The sequence below is a fragment of the Hyla sarda genome, chromosome 2 (genome assembly GCF_029499605.1).
Source record: "Hyla sarda isolate aHylSar1 chromosome 2, aHylSar1.hap1, whole genome shotgun sequence".
Classification (NCBI taxonomy): Eukaryota; Metazoa; Chordata; class Amphibia; order Anura; family Hylidae; genus Hyla; species Hyla sarda.
This window is the reverse complement of record NC_079190.1, coordinates 124,513,435-124,538,422: the sequence shown is the minus strand read 5'-3', so window position 1 is coordinate 124,538,422 and position 24,988 is coordinate 124,513,435. Positions and strand designations below refer to the sequence as shown.

General features: G+C 46.2%; 1 protein-coding gene and 1 non-coding gene across 3 annotated transcripts in view; both read right to left on the bottom strand.

Annotated features, from left to right (window-relative positions):
- SUGT1 (SGT1 homolog, MIS12 kinetochore complex assembly cochaperone) overlaps window positions 1–24,988 on the bottom strand; it is a 109,779-nt gene that overhangs the window by 80,647 nt on the left and 4,144 nt on the right. For both annotated transcript variants that reach the window (XM_056555476.1, XM_056555475.1), the window contains exons 2-4: window positions 24,243–24,309; window positions 12,680–12,725; window positions 8,778–8,868 (exon numbers count right to left, since the gene is read on the bottom strand). In XM_056555476.1, coding sequence (XP_056411451.1) covers window positions 8,778–8,868; window positions 12,680–12,725; window positions 24,243–24,265 — 160 coding nt within the window. In that variant the 5' untranslated portion in view covers window positions 24,266–24,309. The remainder of the gene's footprint in view (window positions 1–8,777; window positions 8,869–12,679; window positions 12,726–24,242; window positions 24,310–24,988) is intronic.
- Window positions 4,895–4,998, bottom strand: LOC130359731 (U6 spliceosomal RNA). Its single transcript, XR_008890419.1, has one exon. It is a non-coding gene; the product is annotated as a U6 spliceosomal RNA (small nuclear RNA).

Below are 24,988 nucleotides of genomic sequence, written 5' to 3'. Positions count from 1 at the left end.
TTTTCCTCTCCCCCACCGAATGAACTATCGGCCGCAGCACGCTGTCCTTACATCAGGGGACTAATCATGTTACCCGCAGGCGCTGCTCTCTATCAGGTGCAGCGCTGTCCCTACATCGGGGGGGGGGGGACTAATGATGTTACCCGCAGGCGCTGATTAGAAGTTCTGCAGCGCCCACGGCCCACTGGCTCTTCGCTTGCAGGGGGAGGTGCAAGGATGTGGAAATCCTATCGCCCGACGCCCGGGACATGTGGTTTTGGGCGCCGGGCAGGTGAATTTTTTATAGATTTAGCCCTGTATCGAGCAAGCAGGGACAGACAGACTTCTCCATTGTTTTTCTTTAATGCCGGTGTGAGGTGCAGGAGCCGACGCAAGTCTGCACCTCACACCGGTGCTCAGGGTGTATGGAGGTGGCAGTGGCGGCCCCCAGCTGATTTCAGTAGCGGGGGGGGCCACTGCTCAGAGCCCCCCAGCCGGTGTGAGGGGATCTCAGGAGCGAGGGCAGAACCCGAGGTCGCACATCTGCAGGAGATGATTAAGCCACGCCCCCCATTCCCTCTCCCGGAGGATGGAGAGCGCAGCTCTGCATAATACAAGACAGGGGGAGAAAGAGGACGTACACAGCTCCTCCCTCCCCCACACACAGCACCTCCCTTCCCCCTGCTCTGTCTACACAGGACCTAATTTATCAAGGGGAGGTTTGAAGTATTCACAGGGAAAATACAGAGCGGGGAGAGGACGTGTGTGAAGGAGACTGCACTGCATGGGCTGGGGATTTCACCTCACATCGGCTCAGGTGAGGAGGCCGAGCATGCAGGCGGCGGGAAGGGTGGTTGTATATGTATGTAATGTATGATTGGGGGGGGGTGTATGTATGATGTGTGTATATGTATGGTGTATGTGTCATGTGTATATATGATTGTGTATGTGTGATGTGTGTATGTAATGTATGATATAGGGGGCAGCGGCGGTGTATGTATGATGTGTGCATATGTATGGTGTATATTTATGGTGAGAGTGTATGTGTATATATGAAGTGTGTATTTAATGTATGATGTGTGGGGGAAGCAGCGTCGGGTGTATGTATGATGTGTCTATGTATGATGTCTGTCTGTGTGTGATGTGTGTATGTGTATGATGTGTGTATGTAATGTATGATGGGGGGGCAGCAGCAGGTGTATTTATGTGTGCATATGTTTTGGAAGTTGCTCTTGGTGTGCATATGTATGGTGTATATTTATGGTGTATGTATATATGATGTGTGTATGTAATGTATGATGGGGGGCAGCGGCGGGTGTATGTACGATGTGTGCATATTTATGGTGTGAGTGTATGTGTATATGATGTGTATATGATGTGTACATGGTGTATGTGTATGTAATGTATGATGGGGGGGCAGCGGCGGGTGTATGTATGATGTGTATGTATGATGTATGTAATGTATAATATAGGGGGCAGTGGCCGGTGTATGTATATGTATGATATGTGTATGCATGTATGTTTTGTATAGGGGCGGACTGACAAGTGCTGCCGCCAGTTGTGCTATCTAATTTTATTTATATTCAGTGGCTTCTGGCCACCCGCACTAAATTGCACCCCCAGAATCCCACCCCCTTCATACTCACCCGCCGACCAAGAGCCCCACGGTTGCACGCAAACATGCCCGAACCAAAACTACAACTCCCAGCATGTTGCACCGTAACCTAAACAGTAGAACTATAAAGTGTAACATGCTGGGAGTTGTAGTTTTGGTTCGGGTCAGCTGCAGAGCTATAGGCTGCATCAGGGCATGCTGTATGTTGTAGTTACTAACCGTAATTCCCAGTACTCCCTGACACAGCCTATGGCTCTGCAGCTGACACAAACCAAAACTACAACTCCCAGCATGTTACACAATAACCTTAACTGTACTACTATACAGTGCAACATGCTGCAACACCCACACAACCATAGGCTGTATCAGGGCATGCTGGGAGTTGTAGTTATCTAGCAACTAAATGCAACTTCCAGCATTTTCTGACACATAATTAGAGTAAATAAAATGCAGCACATAAACTGGAGTAGCAGACCCCCACCCCCTGCCCCCCAGTAACACAGCGCTGTTCAGTGTTTTCCAATCAAAAGACTCCATATATAAGTCCCTATGAAGACTGAAAAATAGTGATTAAAATATTTTAAAAAGTGCGTATATATGTGAATAAGCCCCTTTCCTAATAAAAGTTCCGATAAAAACTACAGATCATGTCACACAAGGTTACCCTCATCCCTGTATATGGAAGAATTGGAGTTATAGGGGTCAGATTGGGGGGGGGGGGGGGCTTGCCTCGGGCGTAAAAGGATCTAGCTACAGCTCTCCCGCCACTAATATCCTGGCATGCTACGATCGCCATGGCCGGCTATTAAACCATTAGATCTCCGCTGTCTAAGTTGACAGCAGTGTCTAAAGGGATCTTATAACCATCCTTGGTGATCTAGTGGGGTGGATCGTACTATTTTGGTTGAAATTATTTCATCTACCAGGACAAGTGGATTTTCTTGAGGGACAAGTAGATTGTGTTCCGCTTTAGTCCTTTGGACAAGTAGTTTTTTATTTTCCACACCCCTGAGGTGACAGCTTCTCACAAGAGGAGAAGGAGAGCAGCGCCTGCGGGTGATATGATTATTCCCCCCGATGTGGGGACAGCGCTGCCGCTGATAGTTCATTCAAAGGGGGGGGGGGGTGAGAAGGGGCTCGACCGGTATTGCGGTATAGGTAAAAATTCATATCGTATAGAAAGAACACACCGGTATTCGGTATGAACCTGTATACCGCCCAGCACTAGTCCAGACCATGCCAAGCTACGTAGTCCCCACGAACCCTGCTACAACATATCGAGGAACGGAGGATCAAATGTTTGTCTCCGAGAGATTGGAAACCTGTACACTGGTGCTGGGCAAAGATACCAAGACGTGACTATGAATGGAAGTAAGAAGTACATGCCCCCACAGCAACAAAAGCGTGGGGGGGGGGGGGAACACCCCAACGTGAAAAACACCGTCAATTGAGCCATCCTGGTCGTTCTAAGGCAACAGAGCTGGCATCTGAGCCATCCCGCAGAGGGGCATTGGGATTAACCGACTGTCGCCCCATTGTGCCCCAAGCGGGAACAGAGGTGCTTATCCGTCAGAAACCTGTGGAAACAATCACAGGAAGGCCCGAGGAACAGCCCACCGAAGGAAAGGGTAGATGGGGTCTACACGTGCATGCAGAGTGGCCCAGCACATGTAGGGACACCATCATGGTTACCGCCTGATAGTAGTGGGGTACCAAGACTGCAGACGTGAAAGAAAACCCAGACATCCAAAAGCAACAGAGAGCGGCAAGCATATAGGGAGGAAGCTGGTAAAGGAGGGAACCCTGCAAACCAGTATGTGGTGTAATGTATAGAGCCCAAGGAGCAATAAGGGGAGACTCACTGGAAATTACACCATAGCAGTGGATAACCTGACCTGATGGGAAGTGTATGGTAGTGGATCCGACGAAGTAGTAGAAGACCATGCAGACAACCGTCGGGCTGACTGGTATAGGATTCCTGAATGCTCAGGGTAACTCCATCGAACCCTCAGTGGGGTACTGGAGCATAACCTAACTAAGGCTGGGTTCACACTACGTTTTCTCCCATACGGGAGCGCATACGGCAGGGGGGAGCTAAAACCTCGCGCTCCCGTATGTCATTCATTTCAATGAGCCGGCCGGAGTGAAACGTTCGGTCCGGTCGGCTCATTTTTGCGCCGTATGCGCTTTTCCCCCAGACCTAAAACTGTGGTCAACCACGGTTTGAGGTCCGGTCGTAAAAGCGCATACGGCGCAAAAATGAGCCGACCAGACCGAACGTTTCACTCCGGCCGGCTCATTGAAATGAATGACATACAAAGGCATACGGGAGCGCGAGGTTTTAGCTCCCCCCTGCCGTATGCGCTCCCGTATGGGAGAAAACGTAGTGTGAACCCACCCTAACAGGCGACCTGGCGGCGTAAGAGACGCAGCAGATGAAAGTCTGGCTGACTGGTATCAGTCCTAAGTACCTGCAGGGACCCTCATCCTGAGTCCTTACACCAGCAGAGAGGTACCTGACCAAGCCCGCGGCAGCCCAGAAATGAGAGCCAACAGCGATGGGGACCGTGCAGACAACAGTATGGCAGAACAAGTACACTTCCAGGCACTGGATAAAAGGAGACAGCCAGATAGGCGATCACTGTGCCCCACTGCCACATGTGGGAGGGAGGGGAGGAATAGGAGCTGTGGATAGTCTCCTTGCCTCCTTGAGAGATTCAGGGAGGCTGAGGAGCCATGGAATGCATCCCCGTTACCTCGTCTAGGATCCATAGAACACACTGGAACCAGTCTTAGTATGCCTCGTAAAGCAGTGGGGTACCGGAACTTCCAGTGACAGATACATCAGCTGTGTGATGTGAGGAGACAACGCAGACCACTGGCTGGCTTACTGGTATGGGTCCATAGTATACAATGGGTCACTCCTTTGGACACCTCGCACAGCAGTGGGGAACCGGAATTCCAGCCGCAGATATGTCAGCTGTGTGATGTGAAGAAATCGTGCAGACCACTGTCTGGCTTACTGGTATGGGTCCATAGTAGACATAGGGTCGGACACCTGCACTAGTGGGGTACCAGACTGCCAGCCGTGGACACTACAGCTGAGAGATGAGCGACAGGCAAGCCTACTGTTAGACATATCGACATCAGGACCAATCCATGCCCACACAAGGATGCTTCCATGGAGACCTCGCACCAGACGTGAGGATCTGGAGCACTAGCCGCGGATGCGGCAGCCGTAGAGGAGGGAATCATATTGTATGACAAGCCAGGAGACCCCCTTGATGGGTGTCTGGACATATACTTATGGAACGCTTCACAAAGTTGCATGTCATCCTAGTGCAGGTGCCATGCAAACTGCACAGTATCGTACCAATATGACTGTTCTTATATTCATTAATTTATTAATATATTTATTTATTGGTGTATGGTATCTGTGCTGCCAAAGCCAGCACCGTAAAAAAATTTTACTTACAAACTGACTTAACAGATACTACATTTGATCCACTACAAGATCTTGGTAGAATACCCATAGAAAACTATGTAGAAGAAATAACCACCGTTGGCCACTAGAGGGGGCAGTGCAGTACTGTATAGTGCTTGCTGCCTCAGTTAAAGGGGTATTCCAGGCAAAAACTTTTTTTATATATCAACTGGCTCCGGAAAAATAAACAGATTTGTAAATTACTTCTATTAAAACATCTTAATCCTTCCAATAGTTATTAGCTTCTGAAGTTTTCTGTCTAACTGCTCAATGATGATGTCAGGTCCCGGGAGCTGTGCATGATGGGAGAATATCCCCATAGGAGCTGGACAGCTCCCGGGACGTGAGTCATCAGAGAGCAGTTAGACAGAAAACAACAACTCAACTTCAGAAGCTAATAACTATTGGAAGGATTAAGATTTTTTTAATAGAAGTAATTTACAAATCTGTTTAACTTTCCAGAGCCAGTTGATATATAAAAAAAAGTTTTGGCCTGGAATACCCCTTTAAACAGAAACCCAGGAGGGGCAGAGAGCAACGGCGCCACCCGCTCAGCATGGGAGAAAAGTGTGCGCTGTCCACGTCCTCCCGGATGAAGTGGTAAGTTAACCCCTGGAGCACGCTTGACTGGGGTAGGGGAAGGAAGGACCGGAACAGCGCCGCAGTAATGGCGCCGCTGCCAGATAATAAAAGCCCAGTGGCTGCGGCCTGGGGATAGAAACAGACTACGCAGCCCAATGGCACACTGGGAAAAAACCTTGGGTGCAGCCGATAAGCGGCCTAACATTAATAAAGCCGGGGACTAAACTTACAGAGTGCCCGCAGGACGGTCCGGCCACATTAGAGGGAGAAAGCCGCACAGTTGGGGTGCGGTCACCAGGAAGATAGATGCGGCATCCAGCGGCCGCTGCAAAGCGGTGGCCACATCAGGACTAGGCCAGAGGAAGAAATATGGCACGGCCGGTCCCGTCCCCCCTGCTGCACCGCCTCGCCACATGAGATCAGAGGGTAAGAAAACGTGGCCAGCTTGCTAAGCCTGGTGCAGACAGCAAGGCTAGGGGGAAACCCACATGAAAAAAGGGGAAAGGAGGGGAAACAGACCACCGGACAGTCCCCTAAAGGTATAGTGCCGCTATACCCGGAGGCCATGGGAGGTCCGGCCCAGCACAGCCACGTGGAATGGCGGCTGAACATGAGAGAAAGGGGACTCCTGGATGAGCAAGAGTGAGGGAGAGGGGGAAGGGGGGGGGGGTTGTAGTACATACTCAACCACGGCTCCATCTCCTTATACTCACCCTGAAGTCTTCAACCAGCTTATGGCCACGCTGCATCATACCAGTTTAAGATAAAGGGGCGAGCAGGGGCAGTGGGGGACCCGGACCCAGGGTACAACCTCCAGGCGCTGGCCGTTGGTGAGAAGGGGTTAACAGTACATACTCTATGTCTGTGCCCCTTTGTCGCATATGGGAGAACAGGTAGCGCCATGCTCCTGAACCCCCACCTGAAAAAAAGGAAACAAAAGGGAGATAAAAACCTAACTAAAAAGCCCTAACTAGAAAAAAAAAAAAAAAAAAAGACCAGGTCTGGGGAGCTCCCAGACCTGTGTCTTGCCTCCTACTGACACTAGCTAAAACGGATTACCTTACTTTCAGTGGGCGGGTATATCCTAGTGTCAGCGCCTCCTAGTGGCAAGAGCATAGAGCAAGAGCACCATCAGTAAGGTGTCCCCCCAATGAAAACTAAGTAAAACATACACAGAGGGGCAGACCCATAGCCATTAGGCTCAGCCCAATAGCTCTAGGAGTTCTTAAAATTAAAGATGAAACTTGCAGAGCAGAAATCTTCCTTAAAGGGGTACTCCGCTGCCCCAGCGTTCGGAACAATTTGTTCCGAATGCTTGGAGCGAGTGGCAGGGATCGTGACATCACGACCACGCCCCCTCGTGATGTCACACAACGCCCCCTCAAAGCCTATAGGAGGAGGCGTGGCAGCCGCCACGCCCCCTCCCATAGACTTGCATTGAGGGGACGTGAGGTGATGTCACGAGGGGCGTGGCATGACGTCACGACCCTCAAAGCCGGCACCCAGCGTTCTAAACAAACGCCAGGTACTGCACAGAGATTGCGAGGGTCCCAGCTGCGGGCCACTTGTGATCAGACATCTTATCCCCTATCCTTTGGATGGGAATAAGATGTCTAGGGGCAGAGTACCCCTTTAAATAGCATACATACGTTATATGATGCCCAGAAAAAGTGCTGCTTCTCATGTATACAGGTAAGACAGGTACACTTTAAACATTGCACTGCTTAAGTTTGACGTCACAGTACAAAACAAATGGTTCTCAATTGCCAAGCTTTTTCATTTACAACTAAAACCGATAAATCTTTATTATTTTTATATGAAGGGGTTGTCCCCCCATTACATGTTTATCAGGATAAAGAATAACTGATTGCGGAGGGCTGGGTGCCTATATTTGGCAGCTGTACAGAGATTGCATGTGCATCACTCCTCCATTCTGACAGGATAAGTGGGTCTCTTATTTGCATTATGGGGGTCCCTCCATGATCAGACAGTTACCCCCTGAGTAAGCTCATATCCCGATCATCCCTTGTCACACAAAAGGGGATCAAGGAGATAAGGCGAGCTGCTTGGTAAGTTTGTCACCCTGCAAAGTTGTTACAAGGGAACATGTCACACTAAATCTACCTATATCATGGTATAGAGCAAGAGAAGCTAAGCAGTATATATCAATATATATCTTTGTGGAAAAAGATTCAGTATAATTTATTGATTGAAATCTATGATCGTTCTATGCAAAGGTGTCCAGTGGGTGGTCCTATCATTGAGCGACACCGTCCACCAAATGCCTGTAGAACAGAAAGGGCAGGGATTTCACTCAAATTACAAATTATACTAAATCTTTCACAAAGATATACAGTAACCCCCCGACCTACGATGGCCCCGACTGCTTCAGCTGCCACCAGATAGCCGTTTACGGTGCCCCGTGTGGTCCGCTGACGATCACTTACCTGTCCTCGGGGCTCCGGCGTGTCCTCTTCGGGATCCCCTGCATCGTTGTCGCTCTCAGTCGTCATCACATCGCTGCGCACGCCGTCCCGTCATCCAATAGGATCAGCGTGCGTAGGGACGTGATGGCGGCGACGGAGAGCGAGGATGCCGGGGAAGTAGAGGCCTTGCCAGAGCATTGGGGACACCCCGGGGACAGCAATGGAAGGCGACATCCAGGGCAGTGGTGACGAGCGGTGATGGTCCGGAGCGGCAGGGACACGTGAGTATAACCTCCAATACCAGTCGTCTTCAACCTGCGGACCTCCAGATGTTGCAAAACTACAACTCCCAGCATGCCCGGACAGCCAACGGCTGTCCGGGCATGCTGGGTGTTGTAGTTTTGCAACATCTGGAGGTCCGCAGGTTGTAGACCACTGTCCTATACTTTACATTGCACGGATCCCTCAACATACGATGGTTTCAACAAATGATGGTCCATTTGGAACGGATTACCATCGTATGTTGAGGGACCACTGTATATCAATCTGCTCCAATTTGTCTGCTCTATATCATGATCCCGATAGATTAAATAGCATTTTCATGGTAACCGGTTCCCTTTATGATAATAAGTGGAAATGTTAAATCTGATGTTATAATATAATCAAATACAAGAGGGAAAATGGTGGTTACCGTTATAATTCTGAAGAAGAATATGAGCATAAGCTCTTTGGCTGAAGGATTCTGCATCATCGGATTTCTCCTCCAGCGCCTTTGTCAGCTCCTGTAATTCAAGCACAATTTTGCTATTCATTTGTCTTTGACTTATAAAGCATGTGAGAACCGTTCTCCTTAGCAGAGGAGAGATTAAACTCTACATGTCTAGGAGAGAATAATCAGCTTAATCAATAACAATGTCTGACAAGAAATTTCTGCTCCTCAAAGATTACCTGTAATGTAATGAATAGAGCGGATCATTTGCAGAACTGCATTTTCTTATTACAGGCAGGTAATACGTTGTCAATGACAGTAAAATGAACACAAAATCTACAGTTACAGGGGTGGAAGAAAAATTGCTTCAACCTCGGTGCTGAAACCAGAAATCACTGGAAACAAAAAGTCCATCATGATATTCTGCAGTTTAGCTTTCCAGAATATTAAGCAGGGGAGAGCAGGAAATACAAGAACAGCCATCAAAGAGAATAACCCCTTAAAGGGGTAATCCAGCGCCAAGACATCTTATCCCCTATCCTTTTTAAGATGCCTGATCGCGGGGGTCACGCCGCTGGGGACCCCTGTGATCTTGCACGCCGCACCCCGTTAAAATCAGTCCCCGGAGCGTGTTCGCTCCAGGTCTGATTACTGTCGATCACAGGGCCGAAGCAATGCAAGCCTATGCCCAAAGCTGCCACGCCCCTTGCCATAGGCTTGCATTGAGGGGGTGGAGCGTGACGTCACAAGAGGGCGGAGCCATGACATCAAAACGCTCTGGCCCCGTGATCGACACGCTCCGGGGACCGATTTTAACGGGGTGCGGCGTGCAAGATCACGGGATAGGGGATCCTTTGGATAGGGGATAAGATCCTTTGGATAGGGGATAAGATGTCTAAGCGCTGGAGTACCCCTTTAAGGACCAGGCCCATTTTATTTCAGTATTTTCGTTTTTTCCTCTTCGCCTTCTATCGCCTTCTAAAATTCATAACTCTTATATTTCCATCCACAGACCCATATGAGGGCTTGTTTTTTGCGTCACCAATTTTACTTTGTAATGACATCACTCATTTTACCATAAAATGTACGGCACAACCATAAAAATATTATTTATGTGGGGAAATTGAAAAGGAAACCACAATTTAGAAATTTTGGAAGGTTTTGTTTTCACGCTGTACACTCTACGGTACAAATTAGATTTTTTTTTTAATTCTATGGGTCAATACGATTAATATGATACCCATGATAGATGCTTTTTTATAATTTTACCGCTTAAAAAAAATCTCAAACTATTTTAACAAAATTAGTATGTTTAAAATTGCCCTATTTTGACCACCTATAACTTTCTCATTTTCCCATATATGGGGTGGTATGAGGGCTCATTTTTTGTGCCCTGATCTGTAGTTTTTATCAGTCCTCCTTTTGCTTATATTTATTTTTTTATTAATTTATTTTTTGGGGGGAATAAAATGTGACAAAAAAAAAAAGCAGCAATTTTGGAGTTTTTTTGTTTTATACGTTTACACCGTTCACCGTACGGGAAAATTAACAATATATTTTGATAGTTCAGACTCTTACGAACGCGGCAATACGAAATAGGTTTATTCATTTATTTTTTTATTACGCTTTTTAAGGGTAAAATGGGGAAAGAAAGAGGATTTACATTTTTATTGGGGGAGGGGATTTTTCGAATTTTTACTTTTACACTTATGTCCCCATAGGGGACTATTTATAGCAATTATTTTATTGCTAATACTGTTCAGTGCTATGCATAGGGCATAGCACTGATCAGTGTTTACGGCTATCTTCTGCTCTGGTCTGCTCAATCTTAGACCAGAGCAGAAGACCCCTGGAGACTGATGGAGGCAGGTGAGGGGACCGCCATGCTAGATGATTAGATCCCTGCGGCAGCGCTGCAGGCGATCTGATCATCCATTTTAAGTACCGCACTGCCGTAGATGCCTTGATCTGTATTGATCACGGCATCTGAGGGGTTAATGGCGGACATCAGCACAATCACTGATGTCCGCATTACCAGCGGCTCCCCGGCTGCGACCTGCCGTGTATGATGCGAGCACTGGTCCGGTGCTCGCGGTCATTACAGATTGTAAATGTACGTCATGGTGTGCTAAGTACCATTGCACCATGATGTACATTTACGTTAATTGTTGTTAAGGGGTTATAGCTTTTTTTTTTTAGCTAGTTAAAAAGAAGAAAAAAAAAACACATGTCAATCACAGTCCTATGCCACTGCTGCATCGGACTGTTAAGCAGAAGTGTAAGGGCAATCACTGGCCTCAGCAGTCAAGTGCACCTGCACATGCACTCTGACTGGCTGCAGCTGCCCGTGCACAGTCTACAGTGACATGATCACTCATGCTGGGAAGTCCATGTGGCAGCATGCAGACCATGAGCAAGGGACGAAAAATGCCTGGGAAAAAAAAAAAAAGCGGAAACATTTCCTATAATTATCTTATAATTATCACACACACAGCACTAAAACTCTGCAGTGTCTGACAAGACAAAACCTAAAGAGGGTTATCCAGAGGTAGGGTTTTCTTTATATATATATTATATATATATATATATATATATATATATATATATATATATATATAGTTATTTTTCCTTCTTCCTGGTGCCATTGCTGCTCAGCCAATCATTGGCCGAGGTGGGACAACGCTGCAGCAATTTGCTGAGCTGCAGTGTAACGGATCGACCACAAGAACCAAAAAGAGGACGGGAGCAGGATGCCAGAGGCAGAATGGGCATATTGTTAAAGAAAAAAGTACTAATAGTACTTACAGTGTATAATATATAGTTAAGGCAACTCTCCAAGTTCCTTCCTTTGAATGATCACGTGCCTCAGTATATTTATTTACAGGATGGTTTAGGAGTGAGCAGCAGCCCAGACCAATGATGGGACAAGGAGGTGTGTTTCAGACTACCTCTTAGGTTTGCTTCTGAACTGTAGTAACAGATCACCGTTCTCCCCAATAGAGCAGAGCTTTTTAAATCTGTTAGGCGGGTTGGACCTGGCAGCTATCAACGGCCGGGACCCGTGGCTTATAGCGGACTTCACCAATCGCGGTGATGTCTGATATCAACCCCCTTTTTTTCATTTTAGACACGGCAATCAACTTCGATCGCCACGTCTAAAATGAGGGGGGGAAGCTTCCCGGCAGCTCAGCGGGAGTGTGGGCAGGAGATGTGGGGGCAAGCATCATCTCATAAAGGAACACGCCATCCTCCTCAGTGAACTGCATGCTGTGTAAGCAAGCAGCCAATATTCCAATAGGTTGGTCATGTGGTGTTCATACAGGTGGCTGGGCTCATTACTGTTACAAAATAGTTATCACAGCTCTTGTTGCATGTACTGCACCTTTAAGTCTTGTTCACAGTTTTTCCATGCAGATTCTAATGGAGATATTACATTTGAATCCGTATAAAAACTTCAGGGATCCTATTTCCCTTCATTGTCAAAGGGAATTCGCACTGTCCTTCACACTATGGCGCAGATTATTTTTTTTGACACACACTAAATTGGACAAACACATCAATGAGCTCAGGTGAACAGCAGAATCGCATGGAAATTAGTTTTATTGGTAGCATTTTTGTTTTGATGTGGACTTTTTGATCACTTTTTATAAAAAAAAAAAAAACTGTTATATAAAGTGACCGAAAAGGGAACTAATACATGCCATGCCATAGCACAGCATTGATCAGTGAGGACTGTTTTTAATGCTTGAATACCTTGATCACAGATGCTCTTGCATATGCTGTTGCCCACTATTTAGCACTGTAGCTAATTTTTTAAATAATGTCCCCATAATAAAGTTCTTACAACTACCCCTCTCATCAAGCAAAAAACCTACAAGACTTACCTCTAAAGATCTTTGTGGATTTTCAGTGATGTAACTATCAGAAAACCTGCAGAATTAAAAACATGAAAAGTAAAAGACAAAAGGGGCTGATAATTTAATAATAACACATAACAAGCAGAGTTGGGCAGCAAACTACACCAAACTAAACCAATCAGAATTTGAAACTAGTATTTAGCAGAAATATTTTGTCAGACTTTTTATTTTAGATTTTCCTGCATTTGTGAAGCTGCCATCACACACTGAAGAGAAAATAGGATACGGAAAATAAAAAGGGGAAGGGAATATCAAACAAGGAACATGTGGAGGGAGGTACAATCGTTTGAAAGCTCAAAGAAAAGGTCAAATAAAATCTGTAGTAGCATACAGCTGATATGACAAGTTAAATGCTAATAATATCAATGAAGATATAACAAAGGGCATGTCACATGACTTCAGTAGGGTGATACACCGCGCTCAAACTAACACTAAAGTCGAATAGTAAACTAGAATAACAAAAAAGAGAAACGAAAGATACATAGGACCTCACAAATATTCTGGAAATCACACCCTACATGGTATTGATTAGACTATGTTTTTTTCTGGCATTTTGGGGGGAAAAGACAGAAGTGGATCCAGCAGGAAGGAGAAGTAGAAGTCTTTTATATTCCCCATTCCTTTTGAATACACTTCTGGTTTTGGCTCAAAAACTACAGTGGCAGTATGTGTGGAAACCTACCCTTAAATGGGAATTAAAATAATTTTTTGCATATGATATAGCAAGTAAATTAAATAAGATTTGTAATTTACTCCCTGTAAAAAAAAATGTCTTTTTATGTCACTTTCATGGCCTTATAAATCTGGCCACTAGGGGGGGACTCCCTTCTGGTCTAGACCACATTCCGCCTGCTCAAAAGCACAGACTTTGGTCTCCTGCTGGACTGGCTGGAGACCAAACTCAGGAAGTGCGGTCTGGCCACAGGCAGTTAATAGCACTCGCTCTCTGCCTGTGTATGAAACAGGGAGAGCGAGTACTTTTTACAATTTTTTTTTTTTTTTACTTTTTGTTGGTAGGGACTAACCTAGGGGATTTATACATGCAATCCTTAGATTGCCATAGGACAGCATTGATCAGTGATATTGGCGCATTATTAAAGGGGTAATCCACTGGCCAGCTTTCCGAATGCCATACATGAGCTGCGAGGTTCAGCCATGCCCCTTTGTGCCATCAGGCCATGCCCCCCTCAATGCAAGTCTATGGAAGGAGGCGTGGTGGCCATTACACCCCCTCCCATAGACTTGAATTGGTGGTGTGGCCGACCCCATCAGCACACGCACAGCATTCGGAACTAAATGTTTTGAACTCAGCCGGAAGGCTGGCCAGTGGAGTACCCCTTTAATGCAGGCTGTGTACACAATTGGAGCGCTGATCAGAGGGGAAGGAGGCTGGTAGAGACCCTCTGCCCATTCTCTCAGCTAAACGAGACCCTGCGAATTTGCCAACTTCTTGAGGCTCCTTAGTATAAGGTATGGGACACTGTTGTGCCACTGTAGACGCTCTGACTACGGTGCTGTGTTCCTGGTTTAAGAGACACCCTACACATGGCCCTAAACTTATGTCTGGACATTCATTAGGGCTGCGGAGTAAGCACCATGTGTAATTATAGGCTAGATTTCCAAACAGTGACAGACCGTGATCTGTTTTTTTTTTTTTTAATTTTCAGCCAAAACCAGGTGTTGGTCCAAAGCACTGAAAAGAGAGAAAATCTTTCCATTGTAGCTACTGTGTAGGTTATACTCTTGGTTATACTGAACGAATACTTATGTGTGAAACCAGCTTTAGGCCTGATACCATATTTCTCCGAAAATAAGACCGGGTCTTATACTAATTTTAGTCACCAAAAACACACTAGGGCTTATTTATTTACTTACATGTGATGGGCGCAGCCCTGCCCCCCAACATCCCCCCCCCGGTTTATCAGCCCAGCGCTGCACCCCACATCGGGGGACTAATCGTATGTCACCCGCAAGCGCAGCTTCTCTCCCCCCCTGCCAAATAATTATCAGCTGCTGCGCTGTACTTGTAAAGTGGCTTGAGCATGAAGGGCCCACATATACACCTGAATGTTTTTTTTATGTAGAACACACCTCTATACTTCTAAACACTGGCCAATACCTTTGCGCCAAAAGAGCAGTTAAGTATTCCTGTGCCCGGGATGCAAATATTAAAAAATAAACTTAACTTACCTTCGTCCTCGCGTTGCTAAGGAACCGGCCTCATGGCCCCTCCGCTGTTCTTGCTGCGGTCCTGATGTTGGGACGTCACAGAGCCTCCAGCCTATCACCGGCCGCAGCGATGTCCCGCCTCTGCCAATGATAGGCTGAGCCAACTGTCATGTAAGAAGCAGGCCGGCCTCTTACATGACAGTCGGCTCAGCCTATCATCGGCCGAGGCAGGACATTGCTGCGGCCGGTGATAGGCTGGAGGCTCTGTGACATCACAACACCAGGAAGCAGTAAGAGCAGCGGAGCACAGTGAGGCCAGTGCCTTAGCAACGCGGGAACGGAGGACGAAGGTAAGTTAAGTTTATTTTTTAATATTTGCAGCCCGGACATTGCCTAGATTAGTGGTCTTCAACCTGCGGACCTCCAGATGTTGCAAAACTACAACTCCCAGCACGCCCGGACAGCCAACGGCTGTCCGGGCATGCTGGGAGTTGTAGTTTTGCAACATCTGGAGGTCCGCAGGTTGAAGACCACTGGCCTAGGTCTTATTTTCGGGGTAAGGCTTATATTGCAGCCCACCCCGATAATCCAGCTAGGGCTTATTTTCGGGGAAACACGGCTGACAACTGACACCTCATACAGGGTGTTCGATTTTACTGCAAACCAACCAGGCTCAAAAACTTTGAATACTATTTTTTTACCTGCATAAACCACACCAAAATCTGCAGAGCATAATTCACAACAAATCCACATTGGTACGGCACCACAAATGTTCTTTTATGGAGATGCGGACAGATTTGCATGTAATAAATATGCAGTATATTACAGTATCAGTGATGTGAATGAGTAATAAGAAATGTAATCTAGCAGATTGTGGACTTTGACATAAAGATTGAAGTTGCTTTAGCCCCTTAACGACCAGGCTAACTAGGCCTGTATGTCTCTTAACCCCTTAAGGACGCAGGCCTTTTGCACATCTGACCACTGTCACTTTAAGCATTAATAACTCTGGGATGCTTTTACTTTTTATTCTGATTCCGAGATTGTTTTTTCGTGACATATTCTACTTTATGTTAGTGGTAAAATGTTGTCGATACTTGCATCATTTCTTGGAGAAAACATTTTTAAACTTTGAAACTCTCTGCTTATAAGGAAAATGGACATCCTAAATAAATTATATTTTGATTCCCAAATACAATATGTCTACTTTATGTTTGCATCATAAAGTTGACATGTTTTTACTTTTGGAAGACATCAGAGGGCTTCAAAGTATAGCAGCAATTTTCCAATTTTTCACCAAATTTTCAAAATCCGAAAAAAATTTCAGGGACCAGTTCTGTTTTGAAGTGGATTTGAAGGGCCTTCATATTAGAAATACCCCACAAATGACCCCATTATAAAAACTGCACTCCTGAAAGTATTCAACATGACATTCATTAAGTGTGTTAACCCTTTAGGTGTTTCACAGGAATAGCAGAAAAGTGAAGGAGAAAATTCAAAATCTTCATTTTTTACACTGGCATGTTCTTTTAGACCCAGTTTTTGAATTTTTACAAGGGGTAAAAGGAGAAAAATCTTCCTAAAATGTGTAACCCAATTTCTCTCGAGTAAGAAAATACCTCATATGTGTATGTAAAGTGTTCTATGGGTGCACTAGAGGGCTCAGAAGGGAAGGAGCGACAATGGGATTTTGGAGAGCGAGTTTTTCTGAAATGGTTTTTGGGGGCATGTCACATTTAGGAAGCCCCTATGGTGCCAGAACAGCAAGAAATCCCCGACATGGCATACTATTTTGGAAACTACACCCCTCAGGGAACGTAACAAGGGGTACAGTGAGCCTTAACACCCCACAGGTGTTTGACTACATTTAGTTAAAGTTGGATGTGTAAATGATTTAATTTTTTTTGTTTTTTCACAAAAATGCAGTTTTTTCCCAAAATTTTACATTTCTACAAGGGGTAACAGGAGAAAATGACCCCCAAAATTTGTAACCCCATTTCTTCTGAGTATGGAAATACCCCAAGTGTGGACGTCAAGTGCTCTGCTGGCGCACTACATTGCTCAGAAGAGAAGGAGCGCCATTGAGATTATGGAGAGAGAATTTGGTTGGAAGACGGGGGGCTTGTGCATTTACAAAGCCCCCTGTGGTGCCAGAACAGTGGACCCCCCTCCCCCCCACATGTGATCCCATTTTGGAAACTACACCCGCCAAAAAATTTTTTTTCATTTTCACGGACCACTGTTCCAAAAATCTGTCAGACACCTGTGGAGGGTAAATGTTCACTGCACCCCTTATTACATTCCGTGAGGGTTGTAGTTTCCAAAATGGGGTCATATGTGGGGGGGTCCATTGTTCTGGCACTATGGGGGCTTTGTAAACACACGTGGCCTTAAATTCCGGACAAATTTTCTCTGAGCATTGTAGTTCGTCCGCAGAGCACTTTATATCCACATATGGGGTATTTCCATACTCGGAAGAAATGGGGTTACAAATTTTGGGGGGCTTTTTTCCTATTTTTCCCTTGTGAGAATGAAAAATTTAGGGTAACACCAGCATTTTTGAAAAAAATTATTTTTCATCTTCCCATCCAAATTTAACCTCTTCAGGACGCAGGGCGTGAGCGGGTGCGGGACGTGGACCCCGGCAGCTGGGGAACCCGATCCCAGGCGTCCCTGTTGGGATCGGGGCCCCAGGAGCGACGGCGGCGAGGGACTGACCTGTGTCCCGGAGCAGCAGTAGGAGGTGAGGGCCAGCCTCCTGCTGTTGCTTAGCAACAGCTCCCAGCATGCAAAAAGGGCATGCTGGGAGCTGTAGTTATGCAACAGCAGGAGGCAGACCACCACAACTCCCAGCATTCCCTTATGGGCATGCTGGGACTTATAGTTTTGTAACAGCTGGAGGCACATTTTTTCTATGGAAAAGTGTACCTTCAGCTGTTGTATAACTACAACTCCCAGCTTGCACAAACAGCTAAAGTGCATGCTGGGAGTTGTAGTAGTGCATCAGCTGGTTGCATAACTACAACTTCCAGCATGCCCGTTGGTTGTCGGCGACTGCTGAGAGTTGTAGTTTTGCAACAGCTGGAGGCACACTGGTTTTGAAACACTGAGTAAGGTCACAAACTCAGTGATACATAACCAGTGTGCCTACAGCTGTTGCAAAACTAAAACTCTCAGCATGTACAGTCTGTCAGCGCATGATGGGAGCTGTAGTTTTGCAACAGCTGGATGTCCCCCCCCCCCCCCCTCCCCAATGTGAACGTACAGGGTACACTCACATGGGCGGAGGTTTAAAGTAAGTATCCGGCTGCAAGTTTGAGCTGCGGCAAATTTTCTGCCGCAGCTCAAACTGCCAGCGAGAAACTACTGTGATCCCCCGCCCGTGCGACTGTACCCTAAAAACACTACACTACACTACACTACCACAAAATAAAAAGTAAAAAACACTACATATACACATACCCCTACACAGCCCCCCTCCCCAATAAAAATGAAAAATGTCTGGTACGCCACTGTTTCCAAAACGGAGCCTCCAGCTGTTGCAAAACAACTACTCCCAGTATTACCAGACAGCCACTTACTGTCTAGGCATGCTGGGAGTTTTACAACAGCTGGAGGCAATCTGTTTGGGAATCACTGGCTTAGAATTCCCCTATGTCCACCCCTATGCAATCCCTAATTTAGACCTCAAATGGGCATGGCGCTCTCACTTTGGAGCCCTGTCGTATTTCAGGGCAACAGTTTAGGGTCACATATGGGGTATCACCGTACTCGGGAGAAATTGTGTTACAAATTTTGGGGGGTATTTTCTGCTTTTACCCTTTTTAAAAATGTAAATTTTTTGGGAAAACAAGCATTTTAGGTAAAAAAAAAAAAATTTTACATATGCAAAAGTTGTGAAACACCTCTGGGGTAAAAAAGGTTCACTTAACCCCTTGTTACGTTCACCGAGGGGTCTAGTTTCCAAAATGGTATGCCATGTGTTTTTTTTGCTGTTTTGACACCCTAGGGGCCTCCTAAAGGTGACATGCCCCCCCAAGAACCATTTCAGAAAAATGTTCTCTCCAAAATCCCTTTGTCGCTCCTTCGCTTCTGAGCCCTCTACTGCACCCGCCGATCACTTTACATAGACATATGAGGTATGTGCTTACTCGAGAAAAATTGGGCTACAAATACAAGTAAAAATTTGAAGATTGTGAATTTTCTCCTTCACTTTGCTGCTATTCCTGTGAAACACCTAAAGGGCTAACACACTTACTGAATGTCATTTTGAATACTTTGGAGGGTGCAGTTTTTTTTATAATGGGGTCTTTTATGGGGTATTTCTAATATGAAGACCCTTCAAATCCACTTAAACTGAACTGGTCAGTGAAAAATATCGAGTTTGAAAATTTGTGAAAAATTGGAAAATTGCTGCTGAACTTTGAAGCCCTCTGGTGTCTTCCAAAAGTAAAAACTCAAATTTTATGATGCAAACATAAAGTAGACATATTGTATATGTGAATCAAAAAAAAAATTATTTGGAATATCCATTTTCCTTACAAGCAGAGAGCTTCAAAGTTAGAAAAATGCAAAATGTTCATTTTTTTTCATCAAATTTTGGGATTTTTCACCAAGTAAGGATGCAAGATACCACAAAAAATTACCACTATGTTAAAGCAGAATATGTCACGAAAAAACAATCTCTGAATCAGAATGATAACTAAAAGCATTCCAGAGTTATTAATGTTTAAAGTGACAGTGGTCAGATGTGCAAAAAACGGCCGAGTCCTTAAGGTGAAAAAGGGCTAAGTCCTTAAGGGGTTAAGGAAAATTTGTCAAACACCTGTCGGGTGTTAAGGCTCACTATACCCCTTCTTATGTTCTGTGAGGGGTGTAGTTTCCAAAATGGGGTCACATGTAGGTATTTATTTTTTGCATTTATGTCAGAACCGCTGTAAAATCAGCCACCCCTGTGCAAATCATCAATTTAGGCCTCAAATGTACAAAGTGCGTTCCCACTCCTGAGCCTTGTTGTGCGTCCGCAGAACATTTTACGTCCACATATGGGGTATTTCCGTGTTCAGGAGAAATTGCATTACAAATTTTGTGGGTCTTTTATTCCTTTTACTTCTTGTGAAAATAAAAAGTATGGGGCAACACCAGCATGTTAGTGTAAAAATTTATTTATTTATTTATTTATTTTTTACACTAACCGGCTGATGTAGACCCCAACTTTTCCTTTTCATAAGGGATAAGAGAAAAGCCCCCCCCCAAAATTTGTAGTGCAATTACTCCCGAGTACGGAAATACCCCATATGTGACCCTAAACTGTTTCCTTGAAATACGACAGGGCTCCAAAGTGAGAGAGCGCCATGCGCATTTGAGGACTAAAATAGGGATTGCATAGGGGTGGACATAGGGGTATTCTATGCCAGTGATTCCCAAACAGGGTGCCTCCAGCTATCGCTAAACTCCCAGCATGGCTGGACAGTCAGTGACTGTCCAGAAATGCTGGGAGTTGTTGTTTTGCAACAGCTGCAGGCTCCGTTTTGGAAACACTGCCGTACAATGTTTTTTATATTTATTGGGGGTGGGGGGGGGGAGGAGGGACAGTGTAAGGGGGTGTATATGTAGTGTTGTACCTTTTATTATGTGTTTATTATGTTAGTGTAGTGTTTTTAGGGTACATTAGCAGTGGCGGCGGTTTACAGTGAGTTTACCACTAGGAGTTTGCGCTGCGGCAGAAAATTTGCCGCGGCTCAAACTTGAAGCAGGAAACTTACTGTAAACCTGTCTGTGTGAATGTACCCTGTACATTCACATGGGGGGGGGGGGGGGGCAAACCTCCAGCTGTTGCAAAACTACTTTTGCAACAGCTGGGGGCACACTAATAGGTATAAGAACCTAACTGATGGTTTTCCTAACTCAGTATTTTCCAATCAGGGTGCCTCCAGCTGTTGCAAAACTACAACTCCCAGCACGTACTGATCACCGAAGTGCATGCTGGGAGATGTAGTTCTGCAACATTTGTAGGTACGCAACTACAACTCCCAGCATGGAGAGACAGCTGTTTGCTGTTTGGGCATGCTGGGATTTTCAGTTTTGCAACATCTGGAGGGCTACAGTTCAGAGACCACTGCACAGTGATCTCCAAACTGTGGCCCTCCAGATGTTGCAAAACTACAAATCATAGCATGCCCAGACAGCAAACTGCTGTGAGGACATGCTGGTAGTTGTAGTTTTGCAAGATCTAAATCTTGCAAAACTATAAATCCCAGCATGCCCAAACGGCTGTCTGGGCATGCTGGGAGTTGTAGTTTTGCAACATCTGGGGGGGGGGGCTACAGTTTAGAGAGCACTATATATAGTCTACAAATTTAGCCGCCCCCAGATGTTGCTAGGCAACTACTCACCGGCTTCCGTAGTCTTCACCAGGGAGCCACGAGGGAGCCGCACGTCATCGCTGCCCGCCACAGCCGATCAGGTAAAGGACCTCCACCGCCGCTGGTCATGCTACAGTTCTCCCCGGAGTACCATCGGTGGGCAGGACGGGGGAACCGAACTTTAACCCCCGCCCCCGATCTGCTATTGTTCGTTGCTTCTTGACAACCAATAGAAGGGATAGGTGGAACCCCTGCCATCTAACTCCTATCCCCTCTTGGACACCCCCAATCCCCCTGATTTTCCGGGTCACCGGACACGAGTATGACCCGGATCCGCCGAAAATCGTCAGTCTGAATTGACCGGCGTGGGGGGGGGGGGGGGGGGGGGGGGAGTGTCTCAGGACCCCCCTGGGCATATGCACGGGATGCCTGCTGATAGATATCAGCAGTCATCCTGGTCCGGTCCCTGACCGGCTAGCAGCGGGGACCGGAATTCCCATGGGCGTATCCATACGCCCTCCGCCCTTAAGGACTCGTGATGCAGGGCGTATGCATACGCCCATCGTCCTGAAGAGGTTAAAGGGGTACTCCGGTGGAAAACTTTTTATTTTAATCACCTGGTGCAAGTAAGTTAAACAAATTTGTAAATGACCTCTATAAAAAAAAAAATCTTTACCCTTCCAGTACTTTTTAGCAGCTGTATGCTACAGAGGAAATTATTTTCTTTTTTAATTTCTTTTTTGTCTTGTCCACAGTGCTCTCTGCTGACACCTCTGTCCGTGTCAGGAACTGTGCAGAGCAGCATAGGTTTGCTATGGGCATTTCTCCTGATCGGGACAATTCCTGATACAGGCATCAGGTGTCATCAGAGAGCACTTTGGACAAGACAAAAAAGAAATTCAAAAAGAAAAGATTTTTCTCTGTAGTATACAGCTGCTAAAAAAAAAGTACTGGAAGAGTAAAGATTTTTTTAATAGAAGTCATTTGCAAATCTGTTTAACTTTCTGGCACCAGTTGATTTAAAAAAATAACAACATTTCCACCAGAGTACCCCTTTAACGGTTGCGTTGTTATGCAAGTCACCGACTACACCGGTTCTTTCCTTTAGTCCAAGCTTGTACATGTAATGGAGTCATTCACCTCACTATTTACTTTGGTTGCCATGGCTCATTTATTCAACGCCATCAAACATGTCACTGAAATGTAAAATGCCACACAGGTTGGAGACAACACAATGGCAGATAAAGGGGGTTCCCACCTCATAAACTGACTGCATATACTGGGATCCCTACCTATGTAAGGCTGCATTTAGGGCTGGGCGGTATACCGGTTCATACCGCATACCGTCATTTTTGTGCTGCACGATATAAATTTTAACCCATACCGCAATAACGGTTGGGCCCCTCCCCCTCGGGAATGAATGAATGAGTCCAGCGCTGCACTGTCCCCACATCGGGGAACTAATCACAAGTCACCCGCGAGCGCTGTTCTGCCCCCCAATTAATTATCAGCCCAGCGCTGTCCCCATCGGGGTAAATACTGATACGTCACCCGCATGCGCTGCCCTCCTCATCCTCATGTTTGTTGCGGCCGCCGGCGCTGACACTCTATACCAGTGGTCTTCAACCTGCCGACCTCCAGATGTTGCAAAACTACAACTCTCAGCATGCCCGGACAGCCAACGGCTGTCCGGGCATGCTGGGAGTTGTTGTTCTGCAACATCTGGAGAGCGGCAGGTTGAAGACCACTGCTCTATACTGTGCGGTATCCCTATGCCCGGGCTGCAAAAAAGAAACAAAATAAACTTTAACTCACCTACCGTTGGTCCGGTACTGGCCTCATCTGCTTCCTGGGGATGGGAACGTCGGACAGCAGTCAGCCTATCACCGGCCGCAACGATGTTCCGCCTCGGCTGCTGATAGGCTGAGCCCACTGTCATGTAAGAAGCCGCCCAGAGCTCCTTACATGACAGTGGGCTCAGCCTATCAGCTGCCGAGGCGGAACATCGCTGCGGCCGATGATAGGCTGACGGCTGTCCGACGTTCCCATCCCCAGCGTAAGGCCGACGTCGGAACATCCGTTTATTTTGTTTACCTTGTGTCTGCGCCGGCAACAAACAGCACGAGGAGGGCAGCAGGTGACATGTGAGCATTTACCCCGATGGGGGCAGTGCTGGGCTGATAATTTGGGGGGGGGGGGAGGAAATACCGTTATATACCGTGGAACCACCGAAAGTTACAAAAAATACCGTGATACGCAGATTTGGTAATACCGCCCAGCCCCAGCTGCATTCACACCTCGTTTTCAGCATACGGTTGCCAGATCCGGCTGGGGGAGGGGAAAACCGGGTGCTCCTGTACCCCAGCCGGACCGGCAGTGAAATCCATTTACATTAATGAGCCGACCGTTTGACTCCGGTCAGCTCATTAAAGTAAATGGATTTCAGCGCCGGTCCGGCTGGGGTACGGGAGTGCTCAGTTTTCCCCTCCCCCAGCCGGATCCGGCAACCGTATGCTGAAAACGAGGTGTGAATGCAGCCTTTGAATGGAAGGAATGTAATGTCGGTGTAGTTCTGGACCTGGCGATGAAGGTAACAGCATCCACTTCATTTCCTGCACAGAAGAGTGGCCGGGAGCACTGGGCAGGGAAAATACAGTGACGTTCAGTGCTCTCTCTGAGTGTTTGGTTATCCTTGGCATTTTTCAGCTCCTCTCCAGTGTACGAATTCACAAAGGAAGTCAATATTATTTCATCCTATCAGACAACAGCACGACTGCTTTTCTCTGACTAACTGTAGCCAAACGTCTAATGCAGTGGTCTCAAACGGTGGCCCTCCAGATGTTGCAAAACTTCAACTCCCAGCATGCCCGGACAGCCAACGGCTGTCCGGGCATGCTGGGAGTTGAAGTTTCGCACATCTGGAGGTCCACAGTTTGAGACCACTGGTCTAATGCCATTCAAATTTTGTCATCTAAAAGTAAAGCAAAATTACTCACCGATATTCTGCGGCTTCTGTCATTGTACCCACGATCAAAAATTCTATTCAACTTCAGCAAACAAACACTGGGAATACAAAGAGAACAACTGTTAAAAGGGGTATTCCTGGATTTTTTGTTTATTTGACTATGCTACAGGGGCTGTAAAGTTAGTGTAGTCCATAATATAGTGTCTGTACCTGTGTGTGACGGTTTTCTCACAATTCTTCTGTGATTTTCCCCCCACTATTTATTTTTGACAGCATACAAAATGACTGTTGTCTTAGATTTTTCCCAGCCTGCAATGCAGCCAAGACCTGACTCACTAGTCAGCTGATGACAGGGAGCCTGTCTGCTTCAATGGGTGAAGGAGTCGCTTGGTGGGAGAGAGATCAATCTGCAACAGCTGTAGGCACCCTGATTGAAAACCACAGGTCTTTTGTTTCAATGGGTGGGGTGGCTGATGTGTGGAAGGGAGGAAAATGGAATTATGGGATTTGTAGGCAAAAAAGAAAAACTCAAAAAGGAAATACCAGTTCCCAAAAAGCTAGCCACAGTGTTATGGTAATCTCACAGCATAGCCATTTAGCCCCAAGACAAGCGCAGATCCTTCCTAAGCATGTCCATTACTGTCTGCCAGGTACGTACTAAAATCATCTTATGGTGGATAACCCCTTTAAAACAACAGAAGCTGATGACAGGTGAAAAGACTATCCAACCATCCCTAAACTGGCCATGCATTTCAGACATATCACTCCACATATACA